The 19,414-nt window shown below is 40.5% G+C and overlaps 1 protein-coding gene across 6 annotated transcripts in view; it reads right to left on the bottom strand.

Annotated features, from left to right (window-relative positions):
- The window catches only part of TESPA1 (thymocyte expressed, positive selection associated 1), a 37,448-nt gene extending 23,292 nt beyond the window's left edge, over positions 1 to 14,156 (bottom strand). For 3 of the 6 annotated variants that reach the window (XM_073213434.1, XM_073213436.1, XM_073213437.1), the window contains exons 1-4: positions 13,985 to 14,156; positions 9,540 to 9,621; positions 4,583 to 4,797; positions 3,688 to 3,730 (exon numbers count right to left, since the gene is read on the bottom strand). In XM_073213434.1, coding sequence (XP_073069535.1) covers positions 3,688 to 3,730; positions 4,583 to 4,745 — 206 coding nt within the window. In that variant the 5' untranslated portion in view covers positions 4,746 to 4,797; positions 9,540 to 9,621; positions 13,985 to 14,156. Of the gene's footprint in view, positions 1 to 3,687; positions 3,731 to 4,582; positions 4,934 to 9,539; positions 9,622 to 11,726; positions 11,784 to 13,984 lie in introns of those variants that run through there. The other 3 variants (XM_073213435.1, XM_017668411.3, XM_017668410.3) reach the window with 3 other exon arrangements.
- Positions 14,157 to 19,414: the final 5,258 nt, after the last annotated feature.

Below are 19,414 nucleotides of genomic sequence, written 5' to 3'. Positions count from 1 at the left end.
ATCGATATGATCATTATCTAAGTACACTTCGAAGACTAATGTGTGGTGAGTTTTATAGAGTTTGCTTTTCTGCAAGCTTTTAAAATGGAAGTTGCATGTGGTGTGAATGTAACCTCACGTGGGGGCTGGGGCAGAGAAGAGTTGTTCAAGTGAGCTACGAGGGAGACTGGAAAGCAGGCACTGAGATGGTCTGAAACCAGCCTCCTTCTTTACCAATCCCCAGCAATCCGGATCACTCTCAGGCTATTAGAGTATCACCTAATGAAATGTTTAATAATGGGGATGAGTTTACCAACTGAACATCTGTAGATTGAGTCATATTTAAATTTTATAAAATAAATCATTACATATATGGACATCTTTTTATTGGTATCTTCTTTTCAATAGTGAAAAAAAAATCAACCATGTTTTCCACAATCTGAATTTTTATGTATCTCCATGAAAAAATCTGTACATCAAGGTACATTATAAAATGTCAAATGGTACTCAAGCTAATTAAGATAGGTAACTTTAATAACAACAATTAGAACTGCATACACACACCTCTCTTCCTAATAGATAATTACATAAAACATATATTAATATAATATTATAAACATATGTTAGTGTATATACTATTGCAAATATTAGAATAAATTAACATTTACTATTACTATGAAAAGTATTCACTTCTGGGAATATACTCAATGGAAATACCTGGATATTTTCACCAAAGAAATGTATTAATATAATATTACAAACATATATGTCAGTGTATATAGTATTACACATATTAGAATAAATTAACATTTACTATTACTATGAAATGTATTCAATTCTGGGAATATACTCAATGGAAATACCTGGATATTTTCACCAAAAGAAATAATATTCACAGGATTAAATTGTGAGAAGAAGCATGGCTCTTTTTTGCTTCTTTCAGTAATTTCCATAGATCTTGCCTGCAGGGATTAAAGCTGAATTCCACAAAGATGATTTTTGGGTCCCCAACCCTACCACTGATGATTCACAAGCAACACATTTATGTCCTAGAAAATTCCCTGAGAGCTTAAGAGGAGAAAAGAAAAGGAGCAGCATAGTTTGTAAAGATGTGCACAATCTAAAACTGCAGCAGAATGGTTTGCCACTAAAATCTCACACACCAAAACTTGCAAACATTCCTGTTATCACCACCCCTTTACTTCCAGTACTTTGAGGACCCTTAACTGACTTTGAAGTTAACGAGTTGTGGGCTAATTAGGAGAGTAGGTGCGATATGTTTTGCAAACAACAAAAACACAAAATATATCCTTCCTGGCATTACCTTTTGGGGTGGAATTGAAATAAACAACCTTGGGAGACCTGACACTAAATTACCCCAGAAGTTGGTGGGCTTCCTTGGAAGGCTTGTCAGAAAACAAACTCCCTTGCTACTAGAGGGTCTTTGGCAATGGGAAGAAAATGGAAACTGTATGGTGTTGAGATAAAATTTGAAAAGTGCCTCTCAGGGCACCTGTCAACAGAACGGGCAGATAACCAGTGAATGTGGGTTTCTTGTTCCTCTGTGGTCTTGGCAGCCTAAGAATCCAAGACTGCGGCAACTCAGAGAGTCAAATTTACAATGCATTTCCGCCCATCTTCTTCATTGTCCATTATTAAAACCAAGTGTTCTCTCACTATCATTACCCTTTTAGTTTTTCTGATTTTCCCCATGTAATCATAAAGGATTATATACTTACTAGGGATGATTAGAAAATAGAGAAAGTTGGAAATACTAAATGAACCTAATAATTCCCCTTCCAGAGACAAATATTTGTAAGCATGTTAATGGACTTCCTTGTGGCCTTTTTGAAGTTTAAATATTAAAAAATGTTCAACACACAGAAAAGTAAACATGACAGATACCCTTGCACTTGTTCCCCTGTTTTCACACATGCAAATATTTTGTTTTATTTGTTTAAGATTTCTGCCAATAAAAAAATAAATAAAATGTTAAAGATACAACTGAAGTCTCATTTTACTCCCATTCCTTTTTTCTTCCTTCCTAGAGGTAACCACTATCCTAGAACTGGTGTGTACCACTTCTGGACATACTTTTCTGATAAATAAAGAGATACGGATAGGTGGATGCTAGATTAGTAGTAGACTTATTTTGTGAAATTTTAAAGTAAAACCCCTCCTTTATAAACCTCACCACTCACTTACTATTACAGAGCATAAAACACTTGTGCATATATAATTGAAATCTCACAAGGAACTTTTGAAACTTTCTTATTCTAGTTCTCCACTTTATAGCTGGGGATTCTGAGGAAGAATTTCAGTTAGTTTGCTTACAATTGTTTCTACAGTTGGCTAGACAAGAATTAGGTGCAAATTTTGGAGCCTTTTCACTCACCAGATTACCTTTTCATAACATTTTTTTGGTAGAGCTTTATCTTTATAGAATATAGGTGGGAAAAGGTGATTTCTGGAGTTTACAATCTTGTATATCTGTATTCTGAATTATTATTTTCAGTGAGAAAGTAGTATATCTGAGGTCAAGAAAAATATATAAACTAGTTGGCACCCCTCTAAGCCATTCAGACAATCAGACAGCAAATGCATAGTCAATAATTATTGATCTGAATTGATAAGACTCAAGAGTAGTTAATGAAATACATACACCAGTATGTATCCGGTGAAGCACTTTAAATCCTAGGACAGTTCTCACACACCAAAACTTGCAAACATTCCTGTTATCACCACCCCTTTACTTCCAGTACTTTGAGGACCCTTAACTGGCTTTGATGTTAACTAGTTGTGGACTAATTAGGATAGTAGGTGCAATATGTTTTGCAAACAACAAAAACACAAAATATATCCTTCCTGGCATTACCTTCTGGGGCAGAATTAAAATTAACAACGTTGGATTATTCAGTGCTATTTATTTCCTACTTAATGGGCAAGGATGAGTTTATTTATAGTTAATATATGAATTTAGATTAAAGGCCATATAAAGCTTGAAGGATTCCTGGAGGGGGAAGTAAGAAGCAGGCAGGAGTTATAAATTCTTAGAATTCATTATCATACAAATGATCAGGCTTAAATAAGGCACAGAAGCTTTCCCTCTGTGTCTGGGTAGACTGGGCCTAAAATGGTATAGTCTGCTGGGGATGTGGGATCTCATATTTTAAAGTGTCTTTAAGGAAAGAGATACTACATTTTGCCTTAAGTACCTGCTCCAGTTCTTCACTGCTTTGAATGACTGGGGTAAACTCTTAGCCCCTGTTTCTATGTTCTGCAGTAGAAATAAACAAAAGTGTGATGAATTATTCTGATCATAAGAACAATTTGGTTTCTAACTCCTTTTCTGTTACACAATGTAAGACTCCAGTCAAAAGGGCAAAACAATGGATCAGGAATCTGGAACTCGGCCCAGCTATTCCCAGTAGCTGTGGATTTCCATCATTCTTGGCTTTAGACGGGACCCAGCCTTGATTTTCAGACCTCCACCCTAATTTAGTCTCAGCCCAGAGTTGTACTTGATTCACAGCCCCAAACCCCATGCTCAACCTAAGCCCTTACAATCTCTGCCCCATTTCATCCTCACTTCTAATCTTTAGGTCCCATTGAAACCCACTTCCTTATCTCTGAGTTCTCAAGAACCAGTGCCTGTCAGCATATCTGACCACCAACCTCATTCACCCCCATGGCTCCTCCGGCACTTACCCACAGTCCTGCAGCCAGTCTTCAATCTTAGTGACTGGATTCCCTAGAAAAGTCAGACATCAGGTTGCTGTGAGAACTGGAGGAGATCAGACTTCCTCCTTGAAACTCACTCCATTCCACAAGTTTATCCTTATATTAGCCACATCGTGAATCTTCCCCTATGAAACTTCTTTCAAGATAGTGGATAAAAATAGTGGATATTTCTTCTCTCTCTGCCTCTCTGCCCCTGTCTTCCCAGGAAACTGGAAAATGTCCAGGTTCCCACTGTTTTCTTTTTCTCAAGGTTTGGGACCAGGGGCGGATCCCTTGTTAAAAAAAAAACAAGAACAAAAATACAATCTTGCATTTGTTTCCTACCAAATAATCAAAGATGGGTTTATTTATACCTTTATTTTTATTTTTATTTTTTTTACTCTTACATGTGTAATCTCATTTGAACCTCACAGAAGCTCTGAGAAGCATGTAGAAAAGGTACTATCAGGAACGGTTACTTCAGTTACATCTTAGGTGAATGACTTGCCAAAGGTCACATGCTTGTTAGTGGCAGAGTTGCAGCCAGAGCCCAGCCACCCAGATTGAGTGTCATCTTGTTGCACAGACAAAATAGAAACATTCCAGAGCATTCACAGAACACCTTGGGCTCAGGACCTCAGAGGCAGTTCTCAGGATGATGCAAAAATGTGGCTCTTCTTTTTCCTAATCTTAGGCCTGTTTCTTTCTCATATAATACATATCTTGTATTACTGTACCCTTTTCCTCTTAAACTCATTTCAACCAGTCAAAATGGTCCTTCCTGTGGACCCACTGCCCACACTCTGCAGACCTGTGCCCACTGCCACATTTTCTCTACCACAGGACAACAGGAAAGTCTGTTTGATGTCTACGCATCTCTTACCTTCCTGGAAAACATCATCCAGGCTGGAAGGCTCGGGATCTGGGACATCTTGCAGGGCAGCTGCAGCCTCCTCTTCCAGGACCTGGGTCTGCCAGTGACGGCTCTGACGGAGCCAGGCCCGCCTTTTCTCCCAAGATGTGGGGCTCAGCACAGAGCCCTCCATGGCTCTGGTTCAAACTTCAGGGCCTCCCACCTCAGCAATGCTCTTCTGAGAACTGAAACACAATAATACTCGCTCATTCTCTGTTCAGAAACCACCAGCCTGAGGGTTCCCCCACAGCCTCCTGGCTCTTGGTGAAGGAGCATGCCCGTTCAGGAAGAGGGAGGAGATGTCCAGCCCTTCCTCCGTCTTCCAGAAAAAGGAATGCTCTGAAAAATGCAAACACCAGGGAAAGTCTTTCAAATCAGTAGGTCTGGAAACTCTAAACAACATACGACTTAAGGGACATTGAGAAAGCTCTTCTGCCTTGAAGAATCCCTACTTCTCATAATATATATGACATGCTGTATTACAAAACATTTTTCTTTAATCCTTAAGGATTTTGTTCCTCAGACTCGTGCGTTACAATTAAAGTGTCTTTAAATTCACAATCTATAAAATTCACTTAGTTTGATCCTCATAAAGATCTATGAAGAATCAGATCTCAACCGTTAACCAGCTTTTCTAAGGTCTCACAACCAGGATGTCACTACTACAGTCATTCTGGGTTTGTTTCTTGTTTTGTTTCCTGTTTTATATATTAGGGGCCCACATAGGATTTCACTTGGAAAAACAAAACAATGAAACAACAAGGAACACAGCTTTAAGCCATTAACAGCCACTAACTTCAAGATCATCACTTTCTAATTTGCCAACTTGGGTTTCTCTATACCTATGAGTTAATTTTCCAGTTCATGCATTTCTATTTCATTTAGCTCCACCTCCTCCACACCTCTGCATTCTTCCAAAAAATACATTCTGATGGCACTGGCCAATTATTCAAAGAGGAAAAGAGGGGAAGAATCACTCAATTGTCCAAAGAGAGCTTAAGAAGACTTGAGGCAAATGTATGTTTCATTGCTTACACACTGTCCTCTAGCCTCTGCTCTGCCTGCCACACTCACAACCCACTAAGGGGAAAAAGGAAGGTGGGACCATTGCTCTTCCCTGTCTTATCCCTCTGCTCCCTGGAGTGGCCGTTTACACAGCTTCATCTTTATAGCTACACTTTTAACTGTTGGAGGAAGGAAAAATAAAAGGAAGAAAAAAAAAAAACCCAAGAAGAGTGCCAGTTTCCAGAGACTTCTGTTCTTCAAACACTTAAAAACAAAATCATTAGTCAAGCATTCAACAATTTAGTCTCTAAAATAGCTCTCTTTGAAAAGCATATCCTGAACATAAAACCCATTCCTAAGTGCAATAAAATTATTTTGGATGCCTCTGCTTGCTGCAGACAAAACATAGCCAGAGAAAAAGAATACATAATTACTATGGTCTGATCTAAAATCTTTTACTTCAGTCCATCCCAAGACACATTTTTCTCCAAGGAGAGACAACAGTTAACTTTATGAAATGTTGTTAACCCAAGGCACCTGCCCTTTGTCCACTGCCTGTGCCTCTTGGGAAATCAAATGATTGAATTAAGCTTGTGACATAGTGAAGCCACAAAGAGGGGTAGCAGAGGTAACTTGTCAGGGCTGTTGTGAGGTGATAAAAAGAGGATGAAACTGCCAGTGGAAAGAACTGAGGAAAAGAGTCTTAAAAGTACTGATCAGAGTTTATTTACCTAGTCCTGCACCTTCAAAATATTGAAGAGGTTATTGTCAGCCCAGAGAAGAAAAAATCAAAGGCTGACTTGCCTGTTTAATTCCAGAGCAAAAGGACCTCACCCAAAACAAAAGAAATCTTCAGCTCACAAGAAGAACTTTTGTTGATGAGGAGAATGTAAAAGGAAGGCAGGAGGGCAGGAGAGAAGGAAGGAAGGAGTGTCTGAGTCCCACACCTTACTCTGTAAGTCACTAGCTAATGGTTTAACCTTGGGGTTATAATGCTATAACCATTTCTTTGGTCTCAGTTTCTCAGTGAGGACACTATTGCCCAACACAGTGCCAGAATCTCACTAATTAAGATGGTAGTTGGAAGTCCTGACTTGGGTTTCAATGTCCTCTGTGATAATGAATCTATTCTGTGTTCCTTTTGCACCTTTCAAAATGCATCACACTCATATAGGCTAGTTTCCCCTCTGCCTCCTCTAAACCTTAACCTTCTTTTTCACCCTAGACTTTCTCTTTCCCCTCCCTCTTCTTCTCCCTCAGCCTGGGGCACACTTAACCTGTAAAGCCCAGCTCTCAGTCAACTGTCTTCATGAAGTCAGTCCTTGCTTCTACAGTCTAAAATTGTTACTTTCCCTGAATTGCTTCCCTGCTTGATTTTGTCCTTATCACTATGATATTTTATATTTTATTTCTTAATTAAATTACATTAAATTTATTGTTTACTCTTCTAATTAGAATATAAGCTGCATGATAACAGAGATTTTTGTATGGGTTATTCACTGCTGCATCCCTAATACCTAAAACAGAACCTAATTTATTGTGGTTGTTTAATAACTACTTCTCTAAAGGGTGAATATTCAGTAGGTGACCTATTTCCCATTGGAGCCCAATGCCTTACAGAGTCATCACAGACTCATAGAAGTAGAGCAGCTTTAAAACTGTTAATGATAAGCTTGTAACTATGTGTTTACTAAGTATGTAAAAATGTTTTGGGCTGGAAGTTGGAGAAAAAAGATGAATTGGAGGGTTATTCCATGACTTGTTTCTACTCTAGGAGTTCCTATAATTGTGAATAGAAGTTGCATTTTCTTAACTATTCTTATTTGCTGTTATGTCCCACGCACAAAAGTTTTACTTAATATAAACACTTAAAGGAAAATGCCTATGGAAACAGAATCCTCAAAGCTTAAGAGATCCAAAGAAAGGCTTATAAATGAATGGTTACTAGAGTTATGGCAACAAAAAAGCTAGACAAATTAAGGGTTCTACTGCCCACTGAGAATGACAGCCATTTTCAGATCAATTTGGGTGAAAATGGACTAATTTCTTCACCTGAAAAAGCAGCAGTTGTCTCAGGTCTGAAATAAAAGATGCAAGGTCTAAGCAAAATTTCTCAACTGTGGTAAATTGGATGTGGGACTTGGGAATTGATTAAGTTAATTTTCCCCAATCTCTGCCATACTTGGGTTGTAGAGACCTGTTCATGAGGTGTTTTAGGGGAACACTACCAGTCCAGCAATATTATGAGCCAGGGAGAAATAGAAATGTCTGGTTAGTTAACAGGAGGAAGCTGTGTTGCTGTGACATAAGAAGGTAGGTATTCTATGTGGAAATCTGGAGGAAGTGACAAATGGTTATTAGATAAGCACCTCAGCAATGAAAGTGTTAGAAAGAATTGAAGAATGGGTGCACACAACTGTCAAGATGGCACCTTTGAAGGCCTTGGGGCCCCTTGTAATAGAAGGGCATGAAGAAATTTCCTCCAAACAAGACATACAAAACCATTCATCTATATGTACAATGTACAATGGTGCTGTGGGAAGAGCATTGACTAGCCATCAGGAGTCTTGGGCATTATTCCAACCTTTTTGTTCAATTAATTGACTTCTGGCAAGTCAGTTAGGTTTTCTATTTGGGCATTGGTTTCAGCCTCTAAAAAAATGCATGGGTGGGGCTCAATGTTGTGTAAGTTTGCCTTTAATATCAATGTTTATGCATTTATTCTGGTTGAGTTTAAATATTTGTAGGAATAATACCTGTAAAGAAATGCATTTGTACAGTTTTTCCCATAAGAATTAGGAAATGGTCCTCTGGTTATTACCCATTTAACAAATTCTCTTTCAAATTAACACTGACTTAGGGGTTCCCAGGCTTCCACCTTTCACTGACCCAGGGAAATGTGAGCATGACTGAGGGAGGCCGAGAAGGAACCAAGTGAGGGTGGCTCCATCAGGGTTGCCTTCTGACCTCCAGCACTTCCTGAACTCTTCTGCTTCTTTGCTTTAGCGTATGCAGTTGCACCCACTTTGCTCTCTGACCAAACAAATTCTATCTGTATTGAAGGTCGATTGGAGTCATCTCGGAATTCTTACTCACCTCTAGCAACTAACACACACACCTATATCATATGCAACACGAGATAAGTGCTGCCTTTCTTGTCTTTTTGCCCCACTCCTTGTAACATCTTCCCCAAACCCCGTCTCAGGGCATAGCATAGTACTTTGCAACAGAAGGGGCTCAGTAAATGCTGTACTTGCAGAGAAGCAAGAATCACGCCAGTGCTGAAAAACTATCCTCATCTAGTATTTGTCATAAAACAGGTGCTCCTGAGCTGCCACATGGTATCAAATTCTAATGTATATATTTTGGATACCTTGTAGTGAAGAGGAAAAGGTTTGGGGCAGAGTCATGCCAGTCCCTTGTTGATTTCAGATAGGTGTCACATAAGTCTGACTGAATTTATAAAGCTTAAACTATCAAATTCTCAAGTTTAAAAAATATTTTCTACTCTAAGTTTTCATTCCTTGTCAAAAATTCCTTCTGGATTCTGCCTACCATCTTTCTTGATGCTGGTTTATAATATTGTATTTAGATATCTTCGAGGAGGATGGAAATCTGAAGCCCACTGCTTTTCTTTGATGTTAACCACGCCCCCACCAAAAAAATAACCAAGAAAATTCCACACTGGTTCTGCTGCTGAATCACTTTAAAGTCCTCTTTTCCTGCAACCCTTTGTCTTTTCTTCTTCCCTACATTTTTCTAGAGGTTCACTCCCTGAATATTTTTTCATAGTCTATAGGTGTTCTGGAATCTCACTGCAGCCAGGTTGAGTAGGAGAGTATTCTCTTTGTTCTTTATATTATATTATAGTCAGAAACAGAAATTGCAGCAGACAGCATAGAAGTTAGACAAGAGAAATCACCTCTAGTGGCTTAAGATTAGGGAGCTGTTTAAGAGCTTCGAGACGAGCATCTTCCAACAAAAATCAGCAGCCGAAGCAGCAACTGTAATTGCAACAGAAAACCATTATGGGTATGTTATTATTACCACGCTTAGGACATCACGCTTCCAGTCTCTGTTTTCTAAGGGATGTGGTCAGAGATTATGGGCACTCATAATAACTCAGATGTATAGAGTACCTTATATTTATCCATAAAACCTTCCCATAAATCACTTCACATAATCTTGATAAACACCTTTAGGTTAATTATTGTTATTGGAAGCTCAGAGAGATATGTGACTTGCTCAAGATCACATATTTAGGATCTTATAGTGCTGAGATTTAAACTCAGGTTGGTTTGACTCTAGTTGTATAGTATTTCCATTAATAACAGAATAAGAAAATAGCCAAAAATATCACCACCCAAGGGGTAGTGGTGAATATGATCTGGGAAAAGGAAAGGGACCATCTTAGTAAATTCTCCATTTGACATGCTACACAAACTCTCCATTTTACAGTCTAGGATATAAGAGGTGCCACAAAACAAAAGTAATTTATACTGGGCTTTGAAACAATCTTAGTAAAGGAAGGGTTGCTTTGTCTGGTTATTAGCAGAGTTTTCCTTCTTGACTTCAACTAGACAGTGAAGCAGTTTTGCCTTCCTCAGGCTTGCCCAGTGGTTTAGCAGCAAGGGTCCAACTAGCTGCCAGTTGAGAGGAGAAAGTCTGCCTGGACTTTCACATTATGTTCAGATTTTTGTGGCATTTGGGTCATTTAGCAATGGCTGTGGAGCAGCACAGAGCAATTAGAGGTGACACCAGTCACAGTCCTGTGGCTCTGTCCAAGGGCATGGCTAGTGTGGTGCTGAGTTTTTGGTGCCAAACTGGGGAATCCTATGGAAAGAGTTGAGATACTTGGGTTGGCCATGAAAGCTCAGAGGGCTTGGAGCAATGGATATTTATCATAATTTGGTATGGACATGTTTAAATATTTTAACAACCAGTATAGGCCTACAAATTAAGTCTGGCAAATATCAACTCTGCTTACAGATATCTCACTGTGAGGATATTTTAAGGGGCCTAGTAAGGACGGTCAACTCTTGAGAAGGAAAACTGTAGAAAGGAATCAGAATAAGCCTTGTTTTGAATCGCAGTTCTATCTCTGGACTGCCTGTGTGTCCTCAGGAGAAGTACTTTTGAACTTCAGTTTCTTCATACGTACAACAGATAACATACCGAACTTGTTGGGTTATTGGAAGTTAAAATCAGATAGTGTATGTCAAGTCCCTGATACATAAAGGAGATGCTTAATAATTGAAAGCTGTTCTTAATCTTCCTTCAGTCTAAACCTTTCACTAAAGTTGGAGCATTTTTAGGAATAAGTAAGGAAGGAAGAAGGAGTGAGCAGCAGGATATAACAGTGTATGCAAAATGCAGATGGTGAAAGAGGGATGCTGCTGTTAAGCAGAGAAGAAAAATGAGCAACAAATACCCCCTTCATTCTTACTTAGTGCCCAAAAGGATCAGAGAGATCATCTAATCCTTGTCACTCATTTTGCAGTTGAAGAAATGAAAGAGAGCGGGGGGTGGGTAGGGAGGAAGAAGGAGAGGGCTTATCTGAAGTCACATAGAATATTAATGAGTATAAATGGTACTGAAACTCATAAGCTCTGAGCCCCAGGTGTGCTTTCTTCCTTTATATCACAGCCTCCCTCCTGCCATCCTTGGTTTCCAAGACTGTCACAGGTTTTTCTTTAGCACTCTGGGCTCCTCCAGGGGCATGCATCACACAGACCTCTTCTCTCTTTGTATTGTGCCTGTACCTCAAGGAGTGCTTGTGAATTGGGACTGAGAGTGAAAACAAGTGTGGGAGGAAAGAAGGAAATGGAGTTTCCATGATGGGGCTCATAAGACCTTCTGCATCTTATCCGCATTCACAGCCACACACATGTCACCACCATTGCAAAGGGCTGTGGGAAATCCCAGGGCGGCCAACATTTCTCTGCTGTGCACAGGACAAACTCCACCTCAAGCCGGTCAGCCCTACCCGCATTCTACACACCCCCAACCTGCCATGTGCTCTCATGTTCCTTCATCGATAGGAAATGTCTTCCTAATTTCTAATCTTCGGTATCACTGCAGTTTGGAAGATCATCAGAACCAAAATTACCTTGAGTATAGGATTGGAGCATTCTGAGACTTCTAATGACTAGGGAAGTAGTTCAATCTATTTCAAGGGACAAAGGGGGTGTTATTTGATAAATAATAACAATAAAAATTTCAATTAATCAATATAACTCTTTTGTTCCCCCTTTACCTCTTTTTTTCACCGCAAATAAGTTTAGCTGAATAAATACAGAAAGAAGACCATCAAAGACCTCTTTTCTTCTTTCCCTTTCTTCCTTACTCTTACCTTCTTGAAGTGCATGAGTTTTATGGGAGGCATGTAAATTGTTTCAGGAAATACTAAAGTTGTACATTTGGAAAAAGTAATTCTGTCCTTTTGGTGTTGGGAGACACTAAATTCTTCATCTGCATAGGCTATAAAGATACCAAGAATAAGAAACATCAGTGCATTTGGACTGGTAGCTTAGTCTGGAGACAAGAGTGAGAATGAGCAGATTCCTTGATCATCAAGTTAGTTCTGTGAATTCATATCTTCAATTCTTCACTCCTGTTTCCTGGTAATGAAGCACTTACCCTCATGCATTTATCTTTATTCTTACCTTGTTTCTCTCACAATATCTATACCCTATCTTCTCCAAATCTGTGTTTAAGCCTTTCCCCCCCCTAGGTTTGGGTGTGGGCAGGGCACAGAGGGCAATGGGTACCGGAATACCCACTTTAGTCTTGTTCTTTAGGTGGAAAACAGAACAGCTGTCAGTTATCAACTGGAAATAAATGTCTCATCTCTTTCCCTTACTGTAGCTCAGAGTGGGCTGTGTGAGTCATGATTTGAGCTGGGACCAAACTTCCTCTCCATTTTCTATTAGAACACGAATAATAAACGTTGAACTAAAAATGACTGTGCTGGATTTCCGTGGCCGTTACATGATGCTTAATCACAGGGTTCCAGCTAACTTCCAGAGGACAAAGGAGTGTGGAGGAAGTGTTGTGAAGAGTTTCTAAACTCCATGGGGTGCCCGTGAGTGAGCAATCATTTGTTAGATCTCGTTCTATCCCCTCTTGTCATATCTTTAGCATGGTATCTCTGACAATATTCTCAGTAGAGTTAGATAATAAACCTGACTGAGCCTCTTCCTAACAATGCTTCACGTTGCAGGAGAATCACACCCAATTGTTAGGCCTCATCACTCAAGCCTAAACAACTATTAAATCTGAAGCTTGGACACGCAAGTTGAAAATCTCCAACCTCTAACCTTCTATCCTTGGCACTGCCATGTACTGTCCAAAAAGTCCCCTTGCCTCTCTACTCAGAGCCATTTGTGGTAGACAAAGTCATTAACACTTCCCTGAATATATTTTTCAAATCCGCATAGTTTTATCAAACCTCTTCTGTGGGGCTCTTTTATCTTGTCCTTGTCCGGCACCGGTACCCAGCTCTCCTCCACCCCCTGATGAGCTCAGTAGCAGAGGCATGGGAAAACCCCAGTGTAGAGGATCTTTCCACTTTTCTACCCTCCCCAGAACTCATGTACATGGTGACATGTTCAGCCTGGCCACCACTGAGACACGGGATGTCGGAAGAGCACAGAACCCCACCTCAATCCTGGATCATGTTGGTCATTAAGAGGTTGACATATTCATATTCCCATCTCTGAGATATACAGCCTAAAAACCAACCCAAGCAGGCGGTTATCCATCTTGAGCCTTCTAGTTAATATAGCTCGGCATTGTCCAATTGTGTAAATTCTTCCTCATACCTGACCCCAATATACGCTGTTGTAGTTTATCTTAACTTTCTTTTACAACCTCTGAGGAAAGTCGTCATACCCACAAAAAAGCAAACATTTTTAAGTCTGGGTATTCCCAAATAGTCAGAGTTGTGGATGCTGGAATGGGAACCACCAGGAAGCTAAGAAACTTCTCTCCTTGAGAAGCTTTCCAAATTAGAATCAGATTGAAATTCCAGTAAAAGTGACAGCAAGACACAGACAGGAACTTCTCCAGTGGGGAGGGTGTAAGATTCCCAAATACTGATTCAGGTCATCAAAGGAACCGAGTTTTGTGGCCCTAGAAAGAGGACCTCTCTGTTAGTAGGAGGGAGGAATAAAAAAGGAAAAGGGACCTCTTTGCTCTTAGAGACAGTCATGAAGCTTTTAAGGCTGAAGTCAGGGTTGGGAGATTGTCTCCTGACTTTTCCCTTTTCTTTGCAGCCTGATTTTCCTCCCATCTTTCCCTCCTGTCACTCTCCCAGCACCATCGTAATCAACAGAGCCTGAAAATGGAGGAGGAAGTTATACTCACCTGTCCGCTGATAGAGAGCCGAGTCTGGGCCAAAGCTGTCATCCAAGCTGGGCCAAGCCCCTCCCAGACATCGGGACAGGGCTGAGGACTGTGAGAAAGTATCATATTGCATACTGCACCTTTCTTTCTGTCCTCATTAAACTGCTGTTGCCAGCTTGAAAGGGGAAGCGGAAATGAGAAGACACGCATACACACATGCACCACACACACATGTGCACATGCCTAGTCCCCGCCTCCTGCCCAGCCACATCCTTTGCTCTTGCTCAGGAGAGTGAAGAACAAAATATCTGAAGTCACTGAGCTCAAGGCTAGGGAGCCCCTTGTGTCAGAGAGCTGCCTTGGTCTTTCCAAAACAAGAGATTTTTTTCCTGTTGACGGGAAGTACAGCCCATGTAATGAGTATGTCTAGGAAAGCCTTCCGTATCACTGGAATCCACTGCTGTGAATAAAGCTTTCCGTCCCTAGGAGGAGAGGTGTGTAAAAACAGTAAAGCTCTCTCCCCCAAATTATCAGACATTTATCTCAGAGGAGAGGCTTGTAGCCCTTTCACACACCTGTGAGGGCTCTTAGCCAAAACGGGCCTGTTTTCGTAACTCTTTGCCATGCTGCTAAGTTCCCCAGAAGCTTGTTTTCAAACCCTGCATATCATTGTAATCAACTTTGTTTTTCTGTGTTGACTTCTTAGCCTGTTTATTTATGTTCAAACAATTTCAAAGGTTTTCTGTTTTTAAATAAATGATTGCTGTCCCAAGGAATTTTTAGAGCTGGATTTGAAAACATCTGTCACATCCTAGAAATGTGCTCAATGTATCGGCTTTCAGTTCCAAGAAGCTTTTATCAAATTTTGAGAGGCTTCCCCAATCCTCCATCACTTTCACCCCCCTCCTAGCTTTCAGCATTGTTGACCACCCCTCTCCTCACTTCTACAGTCTCTCCTTATACTCTCTCCCTGTTTCTGTTTGATGTTGCAGCTTTCCAACTGTCTCCTATCTCCCTCTCTGGACCTATTCTCTTTCCTTCCCTGTATCATTTTTTATGAATATTTATCACAAATTTTATTGTATGAGGCATACCTCTACTATGCTAAACGTGACTGATTTTCACATGATGATTATTTCTTTCTAATTTTATGGCTCTAACTACAGTTGGATCTCTTTTTCTCACGTTCCCCAAATCCATTTCCAATTGCCAATAGGATGATTTTGTTGGATAGCCCCACTATAGCTATATATGCTGGAAAGATGCCTAAATAAAATTCCTGCTCAGCAAATTAGATTCTCTAAACAGTATTTTCTTCAAGGATAATATGAGTAAAATAATACTACTCTGTCTCTTTGTCTAACACACACACAAATACACACAGCACATCCATTCACATGGGGGGAAGAAAATGTATAACGCATCTTCCTTACATAGCATATGCTTTTTTTGAAAATGGTTTCAAAGTCAACAAGTAAAAAAACCGAACCCAGCACTCCCTTGGTCTATCACTATTCTTTCTGTAAAAATTAAGTATGAAAACTAAACTAATGGAACTCTGAAGATTCTTTTTAACCCTAAGCTTCTGAACTTAGTTCTTTTCCTGCACAGTTATTTTCAATGTGTTGGGGACATAAGGAGATCACCATCTCTACAGGAAGTTTGTAAATATGTGAGGGCATTTTAATATTCAGAGTTATTTAGTGTCTGAGGGACAAAGATGCTGGATGTCTTTGAAGGCACAGGACTGTTCAGCATAAGGAATGATTGTCTTGGGCAACATGCCAACATTTTGATAAACTTTGGTGGTTTTATGGTTAGGAGAGTAGGAGCCAGATGCTGGCACTAGGTGTCTCTGTAGTCTTGGACACATTCATTAATATCTCCAAGTCTCAAAGTCCCTGTGTGCAAAATAGGGATAATCTTCCTAAAGGAGGGGTTGTAAAGTGATAGGAATAAAGGAATGTTGAGTATTTATTCCAGGGCAGAACTCAGGGCAAATGTTCAACAGACTGCAGCTATTTTTTAAGGCTCCTTAATACATTGTTTTCAATTTTTTTTTATTGTTTTCAATTTATCTAGCATGCTGTGTATCTGAAATTATCAAAATTACTTCATTCACCAAATACACCATTTCACAAGCAAATTTCTAGAGTTTTTCTTTTGTTTGTAAATGGAAAAAAAGTTACTATTTTTGATTTCTTTTGTAAAGAAATGTTTTCTTCTTTATAAGCAGTTACTGAAAGACAAGGGTGAAGGCTGTGTGATTCTTAGGAGGAGAAGGACGTCCAAGGTATTCTGTTTGTCTTCTTCCTCAGTTTCAGAGTATTTCTCTCTCTCTCATCAACCCTCCTTCCATCCTTGGAAAACATTAAATGCCCCTGTATCTTTGACACTGTGAAGTTCTCTGATACTATGATCTACGGGACCCCTGAGAACTTAACCAATTGCCCTTCATGTAGTAGATTCAGGATTTCAGAAGGTTATGAGATTTTGTCCATTTTTCTCTTGGTTAAATATAAAATCCTTATGCTAAGTGAGATGACAAGCTGGCTCTCTAGTGCCTACGCAACTCCGCAGTTTACTGTTTCAAAACGTGGCTACTTTGTCATTGGAGGGTGCCCTTCTTGTGCTTATGGAATTTAGTAAAAACACTGAACTGGGAATAAAAGAGCCCTCTGACTTGAACACTAGCTATATGATGGTTACTTAATTTCACTGGGTATCAATTTCCTCCTCTGACATACAGAGAAACATTTTCTCAGATTCTCTTGCATCTAGAAATTCGCAATATCTACACATACAATTGGTCTCTACTCTCATATAACTGTGTATGATGGAATGAAAATGGTAAGTGACAGATGTTTCTTAAGAAATCACTATAAAGGTAATAGAGAGTATATTAGGGAAAAAAAACCTTGTCCTTTCTAGAGCCAAGCAACAATTTCTTTTCAGTGATATTACTGGCCAGACATGTAAGCTGATAACACTGAGAAGCAAGAAGAGTTTATGAACACTGATGTGTCCACTAAACAGATGTGCTGCAAGTTAGGCATGAGTTCTGAAGCTAGAGAACTGAGAGCTCACCTGGCAGGTTGCCCATTGGACCTGGGGCAGAGCCAGGACAGCTGCCTGCAGGGACTGTCCTGTGACAGGGAAGCTGCTGCTCACAGCCCCTGCTCTGGGCCGAGCACCTGGGCCCCTCTGCCTGGTCCAGATGCCAGGAGTCTGCTTCCATTTCAGCTCTCAGCTTTCTCCTTTCTCAGATCCTGGGGTTTCTAAACATCCATCTTTCACTGATTTCATTTTTCACATTTTTCAATTGACTTTCAATTGCTAATGTGGGAGTCTGAGTGGTTTGTCTCCATCCTGTACCAAGGGCTCAAAATAGGGAGGAGTGGATAGAAGCCTGCAGGAGAAGGCAGTGGTTCAACTCAGCAAGGGTTTTTTTTACCTTTCTCTAGACAGAAAAGGGTCCACCAGAGTCACCTTGCTTTTCTCTCTGCTTCTATGTTCTAGGAGTAAAGGGTTCCAAGAAATGAGATTTGCTAACTTTTAAAACACACCCCTTCTTCTGAATCACTCAACTCAATTGCAGGGAAGTTCTTCCTTATGTTTTGTTGTATCTTCCCTATTTGTAAATCCAGCGGAACTGAACTGCCATCTGTTGCAGGCTCTGAAGAGGGTATTCCTTTACATCTGGAATTCTAATTCTATTCAAATTGTATTTTATTGGGTACCTTCTAAGTGCAGAAACAAGCAATCTAAAATGCTATCCATTAGAAGGACACTTAGACTTTCTAGTGTGATCAAATCATCTTAGGATCCACATGATTAACAAAAGAAAAACCTGATTCTTTAAGGCACATCTTCTTGGAACTTATAATAATCTGATATGAAATGTGACTCTCTTAGAAGAAGAGAGTTTGTATTTCTCAAATATATAAGTCTATTTTTTTTTTTGAGGAGCATCCCAAGGAAATTAAATTACTTTTGGGAATGTTGTCTTCCATTACAGCCACTTCAGTTCTGTCTTCTGTAGATTAAATAGTGACATTCGTGTTTTTCATCATACTCAGATGGCTTGAACACAGGATTGTTTGCCTGCTGAGCCTATGTTTTCTTGTTCTTCTGATAAGTCTGTTTAATTTAGAAACACAGGGCCTCATTGGGGTCAGGTGTGATTTACATAGTGAGTGCTCAGGGGTTTATAAACACACTGAAGGGGACAGAGCCCGAGGCCTACAGGATGTGCGTGTAAGTGCAGTGGAGAAGGAAGGATGTAGGGATTTGGTAGGAGGGAGTCAGGGGCTTTTTGGAGTTAGGTCAACTCAGTGCACTTAATCTGGGACAACTCCAGGGACCTGAGGAACAAGAAATGTGGAGTAATTTTCAGCTTGGTCTCCCTACTGAGAAGAAAAGAGGGCTTCTAGAGGCTTCCTCTCTGTATCAGGTACCTGGGACAAAGTAAACACTCATAGCAATAGCATAATTGGTGGTGGAAAAAGGAAGAGAGGAAGGACAGAAAAGTAATACAGATTTTTAGGTGAAAGAGCATTTAAGGTGGGTTGAACTGTGGAGAAATTATGGAGCAAGTGTTAGGGAGCTTGAGACCTCATGGATTTGGGGAACATTTAAAACTGGGACCTCTGGGTCTAAAATCTTAAAAAGGATAGGCATTAAAAGCCATGACAGCAGGTGGAATTTGGAGGCAGCTGTAGATTTGAATTAGGGGGAAAGTTGTAGGGTGAGGGTAGGTAGGGTTGAGAGTGTGGTTATGGTGAAATGGGGGCAGGCGCTAACAGATTGGAGGAAGAGGTGGCTCTTTTCTAAGCTTCCTTCTATGTCTCATCTGTACAAAAGGGTTGCCCTGAAGCTCTGAGGCCACTCCACTAGGCTTGGCCTGCATTCCTCAGCCACAGTGGACTAGATTCCCTGGTCGGCAGAGTGGACATAGGGGCAGAACCTATGATAGACTGGAGAACCACAAACCTGGATTTCTGGAAAGACGTTGGGCATTTCATCAGTGCCGTGTCAGTTAATGAGAGGAAGTGGGATAACTGTCCGCTGTGACCAGAGGGAGTGGGAAACGGTGTGTGTGGAGCCCCAGCTCCAGGTCTGTGTGGGAGCCTTGGCTCCAAGGAGAGTCCTTTGTGCTAGGTTTAGAGAAAAAGAAAGAGGAGGAGCTGGAGGAGAAGAAATAGGAGAGACTGAACCAGAGAAAAGTGAGGAGAGAGGATGCAAAAGGAAGTGATTCATGCACAAGAGAAAGTGAAACTGAAGTGCAACCACCCAAACTGCCAAAGGCAAATGGCTCTGGGCTGCCTCCTCGGAGGAAACTTCTCCTCTTGCCCAGGCACCTGCCCCACCACAGCCAGCCGCCTCCTTCAACGGGGGACCATTTCCCTCTTCGGGAGACCCTCCCGCCCTTACCTCCTTGGATCTAGCAGC

Source organism: Manis javanica, chromosome 10 (genome assembly GCF_040802235.1).
Source record: "Manis javanica isolate MJ-LG chromosome 10, MJ_LKY, whole genome shotgun sequence".
Classification (NCBI taxonomy): domain Eukaryota; kingdom Metazoa; phylum Chordata; class Mammalia; order Pholidota; family Manidae; genus Manis; species Manis javanica.
This window is presented reverse-complemented; position numbering and strand designations above follow the sequence as displayed.